Raw genomic sequence first — 16,698 nt, 5'->3', positions numbered from 1 at the left:
GCACTGAGGTTTGCCTGGAGAAGACAGTGGAGGGATGTGGGTTCGATGCCCCAGACCTTGCAGTGTGAAAATAGCGCAGCCTTCAAGCCTGTGGTCTGGGTGTAGAATAACACCAGCAATCATTGTAAAAGGTTGCATGTATCAGGAGAAAGTGCAATATGTGTTTTGACATCTGCAGGTCAGAATAAAATGAGTCGGGGGAATGAAAACCATATTAAAAACCCCAGTGACATCACTTAAACCAAAACCCCTTATAGTTACAGTTATATTTAAATCGTGGTCAAGCAATTTACTGGAAATTTCATATATATATACGTATGTGTGTGTTTTCGTTGTTCAATTTAGGCCTGTTTGTAGGTGGTCCTATGGTAATAAAAGCTAGGGTAAAAGTGAACAGCAATTCTGCTTTACTTCCAGGATGTGTGGTCAGTGTGATTTTCAAAACTAAACGTTGTGTTTCTCCCAACAGAGTTCTGTAGGAATCAGTCAGCTCCACTCAGTCTGCTCTTTAATTTTCTACTCCGAGTGACAGGCAAATAAAAAGCATGTCGTCATTGCTTCAGATGTTTCTTTGTGAGTTTGATTACAGGAATGAGAAAATAATGGATCTACTGCAAAGAGAGGATAGTTTTAGTTTTATCCTCAGCTACTTATTAGTGGTCAAAGTGGGGCAGCTGTTTTCAATAATACAATATAAATGCCAAAACCATAAGAGCGACTATTGCCAGGAATCTGTGTGGAAAGGGATTTTGCTCCCACTAACACAAGACTGAGATCCACAGTTTAGCTGACAATTAAGGGTTTCTGTGCTCCGAAACAGATTTCTTTTCCCTTTGAACCTTCAGCTCTTTGTCTGAACTAAGTATAGACACATTATTACAGAATCCCGTGCTTCCCTCAGTGAAAATAGATGTCACAGCTTTTTGCGATGCTCCGTAAAACCCATACCAGTCATCGCGCGGACCTGTAGAAAGTAACAGGAAAAAAAGTTTGTGTTAAAATAGTTCCTCGAACATTTAAACACACTTAAATATTTGTCACCACAGTCTAAAAAAACCTCTGGTCTTTCATTGATTTATCAAAATTCCTTTAATAGTTTTCTTTTGCTGGACAATCCTGCAAACAAAATGTGTGAAGTAAAAGTTAAAATGTGTTTTAAAAGTCGAATTTCCTCAAATCTGGATTGTGATTAGTCTTTCCAGAGGAGATGGAATTAAGTGTTACTGTTGCCATTATGATTATCATTATTATTATTATTATTATTATTATTATTATTATTAATAATAATAATAATAATAATAATAATAATAATAATAATAATAAAAATAAAGTAATAGTTAGCAGCAGTAGTACTGTGGCCTTTTAGTATTTGTTACAATCGCCTCATTTTTTTTGACATTTCCTAAAACGCATGATCCCAATTGAAGATCGATTGGCCATTTCCAAAAGCCACATTGTCTTAGAAAGAGGGCGGGACAATTCTGTAATAGACTATTGAGGATTTTACAATGCGCTCAATGTCTCAGGGAATAATTGAATCCGTCTCTACGAAAGAAAAAGCCAACAAACACACAAGACTTCTTATTAGAGTTTTGGGAAATTACCAAGTCATAATGATCCCACAATAATAGAAGGCGGAGTGGATAAATATGTATGTTCTCAAACAAAACCGATAAATAGCTCTTATCTACAGTCTTGACATAGATTACAAGCTTTGCTCTTTAGACCTTATTAACATGTAGACGGTTTAGTTCATGCAACTGTCCTAGTTTATAAAGGACAGCAGAATTTGTTATAATAGTTTTATTTATAGCCACCATTAAAGCCTCAGATATATAAGTACAGTAAAAACTCCTCCATTATAGGTTTATTCACATATGTAATACGAATAATACATACACATACACCTTAATATACAGTATGCAATGATGTAACGTTAATAAAATGAAACAAGGCATGGTTACCATTAACGCCATGGTAATAATAATAATAATGACATAATCTATGGTCACTGGATATAATAGTTTATAGTAGTTTTACTGGAGTCTGTATAGTGACCCTAACAGATGAAAGGGATGAGGAGAAACGCCGGTGTGAAAACAAGAAGAGACGGAGAGAGTGTTATTACGTCAGCAGGTCATGGTCGTGTATGTGTTTCAGTTCAGTTTGATGAGATGTTTAGATTGAAAGGGGTTGAAATTAAAAGTCTAGGTTTTAAAAGAAAGGCTGCTCTTTAGTTTGTTTCCCCACTGGTCTGTGATTAAGTTGCTTCAGTGAGAAATGTGGCAAGATTTTCCCATTTTTATCATTATTTACTCGGGCTGTCATAAGATTAGATGACTAAATGAATGAGACACCATTGTTTAATTGTATCTGTCTTTTTAAACACAGTGCTTGGAGTTGGCGACATCGTTAAATATATAATAATTTTAACTTTGACAGCCCTGCCACTTACTGATGTTGACTGAGTCGGTTGTATCTCTAATACAGTATGTACTGCCTGGGAAGTGAGTGAGTTACTCATGTGAAAAAGGTCAGCTCTGTGCAGTTGTGCTTCTTAAACTTCCCATAGCAATGTAATTCTGGCACCAACCACGAGCTCTTTTAAATGTCATCACTGCTTTTGTCTCCGCAGATGGTTTCTGCTCACCAGAATGGGATGGCATTGTGTGTTGGCCAGAAGGGCCTCCGGGAAAGCTCGTATCCACCGCCTGTCCAGAGTATATCTATGACTTCAACCACAGAGGTAGGTCTGGCCCTGAGTGCACGCAGCAGTTGAAACCCTGAAGCATGTATGAAAGCATACATGAACATCTTGAATACAATTATGCAAGTTTAAATCAAAGACAAGCTGATGATGTGTAAGTGGGCACTCTTTGTGATTAAAGATAGATTTCTGTTTGATGTCCAGGACTCGCTTATCGTCGTTGTGACAACAATGGAACATGGGAGCTGGCCTCAATCAACAAGACATGGGCCAATTATAACGAATGTGCAAAATTCCTCTACCATTACAACCACAGCCATGAAAAGGTAAGATCGTCTCATGTCCATTTACGTGCTAAATGACATCTTCACTGTGCCTTCTTCCATGATAATGAATAGCAATTGCCACTTAAGACGTTTCAGCCTATTAGACAACTATTGTAACATGTTACCCCGTAATTTCAGTCACTTTCGTAAATGAAAGTGATGTTTGACTTGTACAAATGTGCAAATACACTTATATTTAATTCAATGTTAGGGCTACGAGACGGAGACAGCAGCTTGTGAAAATGTAGAGAGAGCTCAAGTTCAAATCCAGCTTCCACTCACTGGGAACTAAGAATGATTGCAGGGATGGATATTGCAAGTTTAAACTTGTACATTTCAACATTATTACCATTATGTGTCCAAAATAATGGGAACATGAAAACATCACAATCAAGTGTGACATTGCTCTCAACCCAGCCACAGGAGCAATGGGTTATGGGTAATATCTGATAAATCCTGGCTTGCCGTTTAAGCTCCAACTCATCCCACTTCTCCTGTTGGTGTTTGATTGGTTTGAGTTGGGGCACTGCAGGGCAAGTTTTTTTTTTTTTTAAACCAACCAAAAAAAACATTTTTCCCCTTCCTTTGATGACAGACAGAAATGTCACAGTCTGAAACACAAAATGTTGCCTCTGCTGAGGCCAAAATTGGGTTGGTGAACTATTTATACTTTAGTGCGTTTTTAGTGGAACCAGATGGAAAGTAACGGTATAAATTGTGTAGTGTGCTGCAAGTGTTTGCTGTACCTTGGGGTTAACAGTATATGTCTTATTTTTCATCTGACATTCTCAAATTGTCTGCAGCTCATCGTGTTAAAAAATAAAATAAGTGATGTCGTCTTATTTTTGTCACTTGCTGTGACAGATGAATGAAATCTTGAATGAAGTGTTTTGCAAAAGTGTTAAAGCCAATGTTCATACATGTCCCACGAGTAGCTCTTGCTCCGCTGTTGTGTACTGTGGCATTGTGTAATGCAGTGGTTGCTCATGTCAAATAATTTGCTATTAACAGAAGCTTAGCACAGGCAACGTACTGTGGAATCATTGTGGAGGAGATTTGTGGAGGAGAAAAAAAAAAAAAAGCATAATTAACCTCACATGATTCTCAGTTCCCCGCTCATTCATACTTCACTATGTCTCCAACTGAAACTCCACTCCTGTATGAACACTCTGAAGCCACGACTTTTTCACAAAGCTTAACCACATGTAACATAAAATCCAAACATAATCAGCATGTGAGAGTCAAGCTGTGGATCTTACAGCAAATAACACCAATACAGCAAAGCGCTTACATAGGCATTACAGTGCAGCGCCTGTTGAGATAATTGTATATAAATGAAGCACAGCAGCCTTTTTACTACAAGCATTTGGAGTTGACTGAACGAGGTAGATGTGACCCCTGCTGCATTTGCATTTCTATATCATTGTGTGGGATTTGATGAATGGGACTCCTGAGGATTGTAAGAAGGTCAAAAACAGCAAGAATGTGCCTACAATATTTATTTTATTTTTATTTTAACAGCCGTTTGGAGCAGTTGGACACTGTAACAATATAAACATAACTATTTTCTTAATCAAGATTAATCCCAAGAAGTTCAATAATTCATCCTGATTAACTGCATTAGTATTACTTTTACAACGGTTTTATAAATTCACATTGACAACGTTAAACAAGTCTCACCCGTGTAGCTTGATTAGGAATCAAATGAATATAAAGCAAGTTACTTTATGAACTTGACCTTTTAGATTGATGTGATTATTTCAAATCTGAAGTAGAGCAATGAGCCTGAGGGAAACAAACAATGTCTTGTTCACAAATGTTAATGCAACGTCATCATTTGCACTTTGCAGTTGAGTTCCAGTTGAGTTGGCTTCTCTGTTTCAGACAGGCTGTGCATTTGTGTTGGGCAGATGAACGAACAAGGCTGCGCTGTTAGCACACGCGGACGGTCAAAAATGATTCAGGCAGAGTGAATCTGTTATCTCTCAGCAGCTGCGTCTTCCTTCATGTATTTAAACTTCCTGACTAAATGATTTATCCACAGGCTTCTGCTCGTCTTTTTTGTTGTTGAATACACCGCAGTGTATGCAACTAAGTGTGTTTTAAGTGTGACCCCTACGTTTGGCCGAGGACCGTGAAAGCTGTCATTGTTTGGATTTCACTACTTTTTTTCCATGAAATGCTACAGATATCAGATGTCCAATATGCATTTTCCTCTTCCCCCTTACATGTGGTACGGATGATGAGGGCACAACCCCGTTTGTGGAGCCCTTCAGTTTCTTTCTATTTTCAGTTGTGTTATGTTGATGGGCCTCTGAGAGAGTGGTCGCAGTTAATGACAAAGACATATGCATGAAGGAAAGCCCCCACACAGCACAACTGCCACACCGCAGACCACCACCACATCTTAGACACCCCCTTTTTTTTCTGGCGCAGAAGCCCGGTGCTAAATGATAACAGCAGTGCAGTATTTGGTTACATCACATGGGAACTCTTGGCCTCATCAATGTGGATTTAGTTAATAGTTCTCTATAGTAGATCAAACTATCCCAAACTAGCCCATCACCCATGTCAAATACTGTTTCCTATAGTACTTGAGATATTTCTGCTACCAGGTGCTAATTTGTTTTTAAACTCAGTGAGGTTAATGTATTTTGAAGCTATGCTTTGGGAGAAGTGGGCAGTGGAGTGTAACTATTTCAGATCTCATGTGCTTTTGTGTAAAATAAGATAAGATCAGGTAGTCCTTTATTAGTCCCACTTTTGAGAAATGTATGGTGAAGGTAAAGGTAGTAAATATTAAGTAATATATATATATGTGTGTATATATATATATATATATGTGTGTTAATATATATATATATATATATATATATATATATATATTAATATATATATATATAATAAAATATATATATATATATATATATATATATATATATGTGTGTGTGTACATACATAATATAGACATTAAGTAACTTAAAATAGGGTAACACTTTAGATTAGGGAACACATTCACCATTAATTAGTTGCCTATTAGCATGCAAATTAGTAACATATTGGCTCTTAATTAGTCCATTAGTACCACCTTATAAAGTCCATACTAAGCAAAACATGTTGAGATTGTAATTCAAATACAACAGCTTTCTTACTTACTACTAATAAGCAATCATTCTGAGGATATTGAGGGAAAACTCCCTGGCCACTTAGTTAGTGGGCGTCCTCGGACCAAGCTGGCCTCTCTTACCAGCTTCTTTCCAGCCTCATCCTGTCTGCTGTCGAGGTGCCACTGCACTAGCAGACAAAAAAGATGACTGATTTCTCCACAGAGTCGTAGAAGGTCTTTAAGAGCACCCCCTGCACTCCACAAGACTTCAGTCCTGTGGAAATCTGCCACCACTTCTTTAGCTTTTCCCACATTTATATGGAGGCAATTTTTGCAGACGCCATTCCAAAAAATCCTGCATCAATTCCCTGTTGTCATCCTCTGTAAAGAAGTGGACAATTGCCGAGTCACCAGAAAACTTCTGCAGGTGACAGGAGGGAGAGCTGTAGGAGAAAAACTGTTACCGTACTGCAGACGGCCACGTTCCAAATCCAGGATGTGAGGTGTAGATCCACTTTCAAGTGCTCCACTGTGTCCTTCAGAAGTGCTGACAACATGATCTTCACAGTGCACGGGGTGAAAATGGACCAGTTGCTCCATGGTTTTCATCTAGTGGGGTATTAGTGCCACCGGCCTGTAGCTGCTGAGGTCATAGGGGAAGGTGTCCTTAGCACCAATACCACACAGGATGTCTTCCACTGCTGTGGTACTCTTCCCAGCTTCAGGCTCATGCTGAAGATGATCCTCCTAATCCTGCACAGCTGGTCAGCAAAGGATTTGAGGAGTCTGGAGTCAATGTTGTGGGGACCCGTAGCCTTCTTCACCTTGATCTCCCTAAGCTCATTTCTCACCTGGGTAGGTTTGAAGGACAGACTGGTGCAGGGGAATCGTGTGGTTAAAGCAGCTGAGTTGGTGGAGGGGGAGGGGGGGCACTGTCCTGGAGAGATCAAACCTATTGATGAGTTTTTCAAATAATCTGCATATTTAAAAGAGAATAACATATTAAATGTTTATGTTACCAGTTGGAGATTTTCAAGCCGATTTATCTTCTTCCAACAGGAGGTGTTTCACCGTCTGTATCTCATCTACACAGTGGGGTACTCCATTTCTCTAGGATCACTCATGGTGGCTGTGATCATCTTGGGATATTTCCGGTGAGTGAATGCCGTCACTAGGTTTTTGTGATCAGACACTGAAACTGAAAACGCTCAAGAGAAGGACACCGATGCAGGATGAACGCCTATTTCATCAGCATGCAAGGACGTAATGGAAAAAAAGCTGGCTTTATCATGAAGTCGTGCAATTTCCAGTGTCGTGGCATGAAATACGCAACATGAAATATGAAAACTGTATCAGACCATAGACCTTTACTTTGAGTTTTAAACAGACTATGATATGTCTACATTTTACAAGGAATCTGCCTTATGGCTTGGAGCAATACTTGCCTTGTTGCCTGGCATTTAGTTACCTCGGTATGTTCATGCTGATTTCAGTTTTTTTGCTTGGATATTGATTTTGTAATTCCACCAAGCGTAAAAAATTGCATTTCTTAAGCTACAAAGGCTGTGTTTATATGTCCTACTGGAACATATAGATAAATAAGTAATAATAATAAATGTTTTTGTTTCTTCTTCTTCTTTTGTGGCTGATTAATTCAGGTAATTATTTGCATATTTAGTTGAGAGCAGGTAGTGACAGGAAGGTGCTGTTCACTAATGCTCTCACCAGTGTGACTCACTGTACAGGCAGGCAGTCAGGAGGCTTTAGGAAAGCTCCCAACTGGCACCAGGAAATCTATGGGCCAAATGACTTTAATAAGTTATCCCAGGGGCCCAACTGACATTCTGGCACTGTGCTCCACTGCACTCCAACCATGTCTCCCCTTCAACATGTCAGCTTTTAGACAGGAGAGCTCATAAATGTTTTCTAGGGGGAGAAAAGCGATATTTCACATTAGCAGTTGTGTTGAGCATTTTGCACTTGGGAAATGTACACCAGATTAGTTTTTGTGAAAATCAATAGTCTTTTGCTGGGCAGCTTGTCAAACATTCAGTTCATTATCAAGCCTTCAATAGATAGTATTGGAGACAAAATAATCATTTGAATAGTCAGGGATTGTTTTAATATTTTATTTCTGACATTTATTAAATGTTCTAGTTTGAGTTTTTAATTGGAATGAAGTAAAAAAGCCATAGTGATAAAAGCCATACCGACTTTTTAACTTGTTTCTCTAAGGAAATAACCTTTGCAGATATTGATCCAACTGTAACTGAGCTTCTAAGGCCCACTCCTCAGTAAACTCTCGGACAGGATGTTTTTCAGAAAGGAAATTTGCATGTTTTTTCCCAAATTGCTTGCAATTTTATTTTTAAAGCTCACTTTGAGCAGAGAATGTCAGTATTTGTGCATCTCAAGCCCCTAATTCTCAGGAATGTGTTATGGTCAGTGCGGATTTCAGCTGGTTCTCATTAGGTTGAGTATTATTAATGTGTGTGAGTGTATGCGTGTGAAAAAACGCACACTTACAACACGTCTAACACATCAAAAAAAACGACATTTTCAGTGGATTGATCTTTTGACCTCATGTCTCATGTTTGTTTTCTCCCCAGACGACTACACTGTACCAGGAACTACATCCACATGCACCTATTTGTGTCCTACATGCTCAGAGCTGTCAGTATTTTCGTGAAGGACATTGTTCTTTACTCTGGATCATCCTTGGAGAACATGGAAAGGGTCACAGTGGAAGACCTTAAGTCCATCACCGAGACACCGCCAGCCAACAAAACGCAATTTGTAAGTAAGACAACACACTGAAATTATCAACAAGTGATCTGTCCTTGAATGAATAAAATCACATTCCTTCCTATGCTGGTTGTTGAAGTTTTCAGTGCTATATCTCTATTGGAGAAATCATAGTATAGTTAAGTTTTATCACAGTCATGCAGGTTCTGTTTTGTCAAAGACAAGGTTAAAAGCCTAAGTTGTAGATAATTAAAGACATTTCACTTCTGATCCACATCTGAAGGAGCCTCCTGGGTGAGAAGGTGTCACCTTTTTCCACCTCACTTCAGTAAATCATTTCTGGACCCTGTTCAAACTGTCAGAACAAATGCTGCACACTGTTGACTGGTTCCAGCAGGACCTCTCACTTCACATTTTTATCACCTTTGCAGGTTTAGGATCATTTGAGGTGCTTCCCCTCCCCCCACATATACATGAGAGCCGCACTGATCTGCTACACTGACTGGCTCACATAATATGTAATAGATTCACATAACATGTCCGGTGATATGCGGTCTTCTGCCACTGTAGGCAGGTTTTCTCTGGCTTTCTCCGGTTTCCCATAGTCCAAAAACATGCAGATTTGGGGCTTAGGTAGATCGGTCACTCAAAATTGAGCCTAGGTGTGAGAGTGGATGGGTGTCTGTCTCTATGTCGCCCTGTGATGGACTGGTGAACTGTCCAGGGTGTACCCCGCCTTTCACCCTATGTCCGCTGGGATTGGCACCAGCGCTCCCCCGCGGCCCTCATGTGGAGGATAAAATGATAGAAGATGAGTGAGTGAGTGTTGCTGGTCGCCACCTGCTTCGAGGTTTGGCATGCTGTGTGTTCCGAGCTGTCCTTGTGCATTGAAATTAGTGACTTTTTTTATTTCACCTTCCCTTAAGCCGGAAAAAGTCCATTCTGAAAATAAAGGCATTTAGTGAGATGAAGTCATAAAGTCTCAACTCCCTCTGCAGCTCATTTAATGGAACAGGTGAAGAATGAGAACGATAGTTTTGAGAATGCAGAAAGCATTACCAGTACATGTCTGTTTAACAACGACACAGAGAGCGGACCAAAATGTACCTTGGAAAAAACAAATCAGTGACTGAGTCTGGTAGTTTCTATCATCTCCATCCTATCTAGCCTCTATTCTCCTCTGACCTCTGGCATCAACTACCACTCACTGAACTCTTGAGATGGTTGTGTGTAAAAATCCCAACATTTCAGCCGCTTCTCAAATAGTTTCCGACACTAACAACCATGCCACACTTTAAGTGTCTTTCTTATGTTCGCTTTGAACGTCAACAGGTGGTCTGGACCACGTCGACAGACCTGAATGCATTGTGTTGCTGCCGTGTGACTGGCTGATTTACATGTTTTGCATCAAAGCAGTTGAACAGCTGTACATGACGGAGTGAGTGAGTGACGTTGTCTCACATGCACTGACACTGTGAAATGCTCCACCATGCTCATGTCCTGTCCTGACTCATTCAGTCAAACCTCTATGTCTCACTATGTGCAGTCGAGTGAAATGCTGGGTGTTTATTGTCTTGATGTCGCATATATTTTACATTTTTACTATATCTATATTACTATATATTATATTTAATAATCTGCATTCACTCACTCTGAAAGCATCTACGACCAAGTGCTTCAATTTACTACTCAGGGTTTTTGTTTTTCTTTTCTTTTTCCAGGCAAAATCATAGTCAAAATAGTCAGTCTCTGATTGCATTACATGCACAGTTAAGTTGATTTGTTGTGCAGTTGGGCGTTAAAGCTTTTTCCTTCCAAAGAGGAAGTGGTATTTTGCGACATCTCACCTGCTTTTCCAATGCCGGAGCAAATAAATTGTACTGTTTGTCATGATGCCAAGTTTTTTCTGGCTCAGTACTTTCTGAGTAAGGTTAAAAAATTAAGGAAGACTGTGTACATTTCATGCATGCGTTCATGTGCAAACAAACAATTTTGTGCGACACTTTTATCCTGTTCACAGCCTCCCTGGACTGAAAGTGGTTGTTTGTTAAAGTACAGGGTACAACTTTATTATTTTTTTAGTCTTCGTAAACCCACACAAACAAAGAGCAGGAGGTGGAGTAGTTTGTCTGTTACTCAGAATGTCAGTGGCTTCATCTCTTGTCCCTCCACTGGACATTTTTAAGTGTCCTTAGGCAAGAAGTCAGTGAAGCCCACATTTCTCCTGATGGCTCTGCAGTGTGACAATGGGATGTATTTTAGGAGGAGCTTAAGATGTAGAAATGGGTGAATGATGTAAAGCAGTTTGAGTGGTCATTGAGACAACAAATGCATTTGTATAAAAGCTGTCCATTTACAATGCATTCATCGTGTGATATGCTTTTAGGGGCAGCTTTTAGACTAGAAGAGCGCTATATACCTATATATATATATATATATATATATATATATATATATATATACATATGGACTATATACTGTATAAGGACTGTGTATCTTCACTGATGTCGTGATTTAATTTAATTAAAATCACCCTGTCAATTATTTGATTAGTCATTCGTTATGGGCTGCCACTGCACAGTGTAGAATCGACCATATCTGCAAGGGGAGGCAATCAATGAGAGAATCCCTCTAAAGCACATATACTTTGTATGTATAATGGACTGCGAGCTCTGCAGGGTGTATAACTTCCCTGTCATCCACTGCCCCCTTACAACCCTCGAGAAGATAGCAGTATAGCAGTTTTAATTAGCATGAAGTATTATTATTATTATTACGTGCCAGGTTATAGCCTGAGACTAATTCCCGCCTGTAGCCAGTTGGCAGGTTGATGTCATCAAGGATAAAAATGGAAATACATTCAGGGAAACAAAAATATAGGAACATGAGAGCTCACAGAAAAACAAAAGTAACATAAAGTAGGAAATACATATACATACATACTCGGACACATATAGATACATGCACAGCTGTTAATAAAGTGCCACTGACATTGGATGATAGTAAAGTGCTAATGTTAAAGACAGGTTGATTGCATATTTGCTTGATTATTATATTGCACTCTGGTGGAAATGCACATAAACCTGTTGCACAAACCCCATCACACATTATTACACACATTACCACAGCTGCTTTTCAAGTGTTGCAGGGCTTCAGCACATCTCTCACTAAAGGTGGGGACACCGTTCCAAAAAGCACAACCTTTGAATGAGAGGATATTTTGAGAAATGTAGAGATGTCCGTCTCAAGGAGGCCTCACAGTCACCTCCACCAGTGGCTCTGGTTACATGTGAAGTAGAGCCACTGCTAGATTTCTCTAATCTCAGTCAGAGGTAGAGGTGCTAATCCGTGTAAAACTTTATATATAAGACTCTACTCAGTTTGGTATCAGGCACGTCGTTTTAAGTCTTTGCCATAGCACGGCTGCACAAAACCGCCGTGGTGTTGATTTAAACGCGACACAAACTATTGATGAACAAAGCAGTTCTTTCGGCAGTGCTGATTATAAATACACGACTCCTCTGTTAAATATTGAGATTTGCTAAATGTTGAAGATTAACACACGTTTAGAGGAAGTCTTTTCAACTGATCTGCAGTTCGGCATTGTTCGGTTTGATTCCTGTGTCTGAAGTCGCACAGGAAGCAACACAGGAAGCAGCTCAGCTCACTTGGAACCTCCTAGTTCTCGTTCTGTCATATGATTGTATACATTGTAATGTATACACAAGATTAGGCTTTATGTGCACGCGCCACGTCTTCGCCTCCGATTTTGGTGTATTTGATGTAGCAGCGTTATAGCACCACTTACAGGCCTGGCATATGTACTACAGTGTTAAGAGTTGTTTTCGGGGGAGGGGGTGTAGGTGTGCGTAGGAAGGCATTTCCTGAAACAATGCTGTGTTTATGGAAAACATTATTATGATTATTGTTGTAATTTTTTCCGCAGAAAAGAAAGAGATCATATAGGGAAGGTTCTGTGTCCATGTGGATCAAGCCTGAGTGGTAATGGCTGTTTATGCACTGTACATCCGCCCTGTCATAGGCTGTCAGAAAATGCCACTGGATTTGGCATTACAATTAAAAAGGTTTCCTTTCAACCCGTATTTATACATACAAATTGATGACAAAATATGGATATATCTGTGCACAGAAGGAAGAGCTAGGTTGAATTGTCATTGCATGACTATACTATGGCAACGGCTGAAGCTGGATAATGATGTGGGGGTTGACAAATTGAAGCTGAATCAATGTCTGCTTTAATCAATACGGGCTTCTGAGACTCACACACATGCGGTCACTACAAAACAACGCAATTCCTTTTGTTCAAATGCAAATGAAAAACAATGAGATGTGATGCAGCAACAATATTGTATTTGCTAATGTTTTTTAATGTCATTTAATAAATGGGTCCCCAAGAAAGAGTTATAGATTGAATGACGTTGGGGGAAAAAAAAAAAATCAAGATTAAAAAATAAATAAATGAATATCTGACGGTGACATGACAGGGCTAAGATCCTGTGGGACTTTCAGATCAAGGCAGACAAACTGGTGGTGGCTAATCAGCTGGAAATAGCGGTCGTCGATAAACAGCAGAAGAGGGTAGTGATGATAGATGTGGCGCGATCCCAAGTGACCGCAACATCAAATAGAAGGAGCACGAGAGGCTTGAGAAATACCAAAGGCTGAAAGAGGAGCTACGAACATAGGCTAGGAACACTATGGGCTGTAAGACCCCAAAAAACTGGGATAGTGGCTCCAGCTGATTCCAGGAACAACATCTGGGATCTCTGTCCAGAAGAGATTGCTCCAAGCAAATGCCTTTCTCCCCAAACTGGCCAGTTGAGACAGTTAATCAACAAAATACATTTTTTTTTGTTTTTTTTTTAACATAGATTCCCCATTTTGCTTTTCCTGTTGTTATGTATATAGTACTCATCAATTCATATACATACATACATTCATATGTATGTATGTATGTGTGTGTGTGTGTGTGTATATATATATATATATATATACATATATATATACATACATACATATGAATGTATGTATGTATGTACATATATACATATGTGTGTATATATAAATTGTATTAGATATTTAATAAAAGGTATATCCGATTCTCTGCAGGTTATTCAGATTAGGGGGAGTTAATAGATATTTCAGCACAAATTATGAGTGAGACATATGACGTCCACCCTGCCCTCTGAATCGTTTGCTGCTGCCTGATTTCTGCCTGATCTATTATGTATTTCAGGTTATATTGGTGTGTATTTATCCAGTCATCGACAGTGGAGTATTCCAGCACAGATAATCTAATCTACCCTAATTTATAACTTGCAACCATTCCATGACGTGTGACTGGAATGTAAATGTTTTAAAGAGTGTGTTTTGTGTTGGATACTGTGCTAATTCACAAAAAAGAAACAGGACAAACTAAACGTGTTTTGCGAAGTTTGTGCTGGATTTGTGACGTTTGTGGCAATTTGTCATGGTGTGTATTGATCCTTTTCCTCCTCTTGTGTGCTGTTTGTTTATAGATTGGCTGCAAGGTGGTTGTGACCTTGTTCATGTACTTTCTGGCAACCAATTACTACTGGATCCTTGTTGAGGGTCTGTACCTCCACAGCCTCATTTTTATGACCTTCTTCTCAGACAGAAAGTATCTGTGGGGATTCACACTGATTGGCTGGGGTGAGTTGCATTTGCATCATGTGCTTGCATGCCCATATAAATAGTACCACAATTAGATCTAATATAAATGATTTACTTTTGATGGTGTAATTAGTTTGCTCAATAAATTAAATCAAGAGACGCATCAACAACAATCAACGGAAACTGTGTAAACTCACATTTGCATCAATATGGGCTTCACAGTTCCTGCATTGTACACACTGTGCGTATGAGTTACACAAGCACAGCGCATACAATGTGGATGCTGTGCTACCCAGGTTCTACCTGCCTAAAACAAATTATACATATTTGTGTATTGTTTAGTTTTTTCATTTATGTTTTTTTCAAAGCAACATTTTCGCCCTTTGTTTTTGCAGGAGTACCAGCCATGTTTGTGACAGTCTGGGCAACTGTGAGAGCCACGTTTGCAGATACGGAGTGAGTAATACTTATAAATAATGCAGACATTATTCTTGTGAAAATTTAATGCAGAAACGTGATGACAATATTACATCTCTTTTGCCGAAGAGGGCGGGTACAAACAGGGTCAATAATAATCCTTTGTGAAGTTTACACACGCACGCACACACACACACACGCACGGCTACATTTCACACATATCCAACAAGTTTTAAATAGTGAAATTGAATTCTGTTTCTGTGGTAAAGATTAAGGAAAGGGTTGATTCACCTTCCACTTCTGACTGTAGCAGAGCTTGGAGACAACTGTCTTCAAACTGTCTACTGTCTTCACAAATGTCCAGTACAGTGGTGAAGAGTGAGGAGCTGAGAGCTTATGGCTAATCTGGTATCCAGCAGCTGTCCAGTGGAACTAAACCACATATTTCACTTCTCCCTCAGCAGCAGAGCAGTAGATCATGTCCACGTTCACCCTAGGCTTCACTGGTCAGGAAAACAAACCAAGAATGATAATATCCACAACTCTGTCATTGCACATTTTGTAGTAATTGGTAGTGTGGAGCAAGAAGTAATGGTCGGCATTTGACTAAAAGCTATTGAATGTGTGCCATATTGCTCAAAATGTAACCATCATAAAGCACTATTTATGCCGTTTGCCTATTAAAAGAAAGTTTTCCCACAACTGCAAAAGCTGTTAAACATGACGGCAGCTTTATTTGAACGCCAGATCAGAAATATAGGGTAATCAGGCAACGCTTTAATGACTGTAAGACTTTAACAAGCTGGTGCTTTTAAATTAATATTTTGATGACTTGTGGTTGGAGCTGGGTTTTTTGTTAGTTTTTTTACATGGATAGGAGGGGTCATAGTGTGATATATTGATTTATTTTTTGCCATCAATCCTTTAACACCTAAGCCTCAAAATGTCCGACTTTGTTGCTTATTTGCCCATAAAAGAGCCAGAAAATGTCCTAATTAAGTGCTTTTACCCATTTTTCCAGAATAACTTTCAATGTCTGGCAGTTACTTTACAATTGACTGCCTGTTAAAATAGTGAATGTTTAAAATGTTAAATGTAAAATGTTAAATAGTGTATTCCTGATCCCTGTTTTGTGGCTATTTGTGTGCTGCAGGTGTTGGGACTTAAGTGCGGGCAATTTGAAATGGATTTATCAAGTGCCTATCCTGGCAGCTGTGGTGGTGAGTATACACTCAACCTTTTTTCCTGCAGTGTAGAAAATGACAGGGCTTCACCGCACCTGTAACACAGGTGACAGTTGATCATGCTTCTCAAATCATTGTGCTTCTATTTTCTTTCCAGGTTAATTTTATGTTATTTCTGAACATCATCAGAGTGTTGGCAACGAAACTGCGAGAAACAAATGCGGGAAGGTGTGACACAAGACAACAGTACAGGTACTGAATGCCATCTGTTGTGCGATGATGGTCACGAGGGAAGCTAGACATCACCAGCAAGAGTCAAAAAACAGAGACACAGAGTTTTTGATTTTAGTGTTTCAGTTTTGTCGTGTGCTCATTGTAAGATGCAATATTTTGGGACCTTTTTGTTACAGGAAACTGTTGAAGTCCACACTGGTGCTGATGCCACTGTTTGGTGTCCACTACATCATTTTCAATGCCATGCCTTACACAGAAGTGTCTGGAGTTCCCTGGCTGATCCAGATGCATTATGAGATGCTGTTTAATTCCTTCCAGGTAAAG

The 16,698-nt window shown here is 39.3% G+C and overlaps 1 protein-coding gene across 1 annotated transcript in view; it reads left to right on the top strand.

The window, feature by feature from the left end:
* Positions 1-16,698, top strand: part of pth1r (parathyroid hormone 1 receptor) — a 42,133-nt gene that overhangs the window by 23,317 nt on the left and 2,118 nt on the right. The window contains exons 3-11 of the mRNA XM_058638243.1: positions 2,636-2,746; positions 2,912-3,033; positions 7,199-7,293; positions 8,749-8,935; positions 14,425-14,578; positions 14,935-14,995; positions 16,110-16,176; positions 16,298-16,392; positions 16,551-16,692. Coding sequence (XP_058494226.1) covers positions 2,636-2,746; positions 2,912-3,033; positions 7,199-7,293; positions 8,749-8,935; positions 14,425-14,578; positions 14,935-14,995; positions 16,110-16,176; positions 16,298-16,392; positions 16,551-16,692 — 1,034 coding nt within the window. The remainder of the gene's footprint in view (positions 1-2,635; positions 2,747-2,911; positions 3,034-7,198; positions 7,294-8,748; positions 8,936-14,424; positions 14,579-14,934; positions 14,996-16,109; positions 16,177-16,297; positions 16,393-16,550; positions 16,693-16,698) is intronic.

Source organism: Solea solea, chromosome 1 (assembly GCF_958295425.1).
Source record: "Solea solea chromosome 1, fSolSol10.1, whole genome shotgun sequence".
NCBI lineage: Eukaryota > Metazoa > Chordata > Actinopteri > Pleuronectiformes > Soleidae > Solea > Solea solea.
Note: the sequence above shows the minus strand (reverse complement) of the source record. Positions and strands in the feature narration are given on the sequence as shown.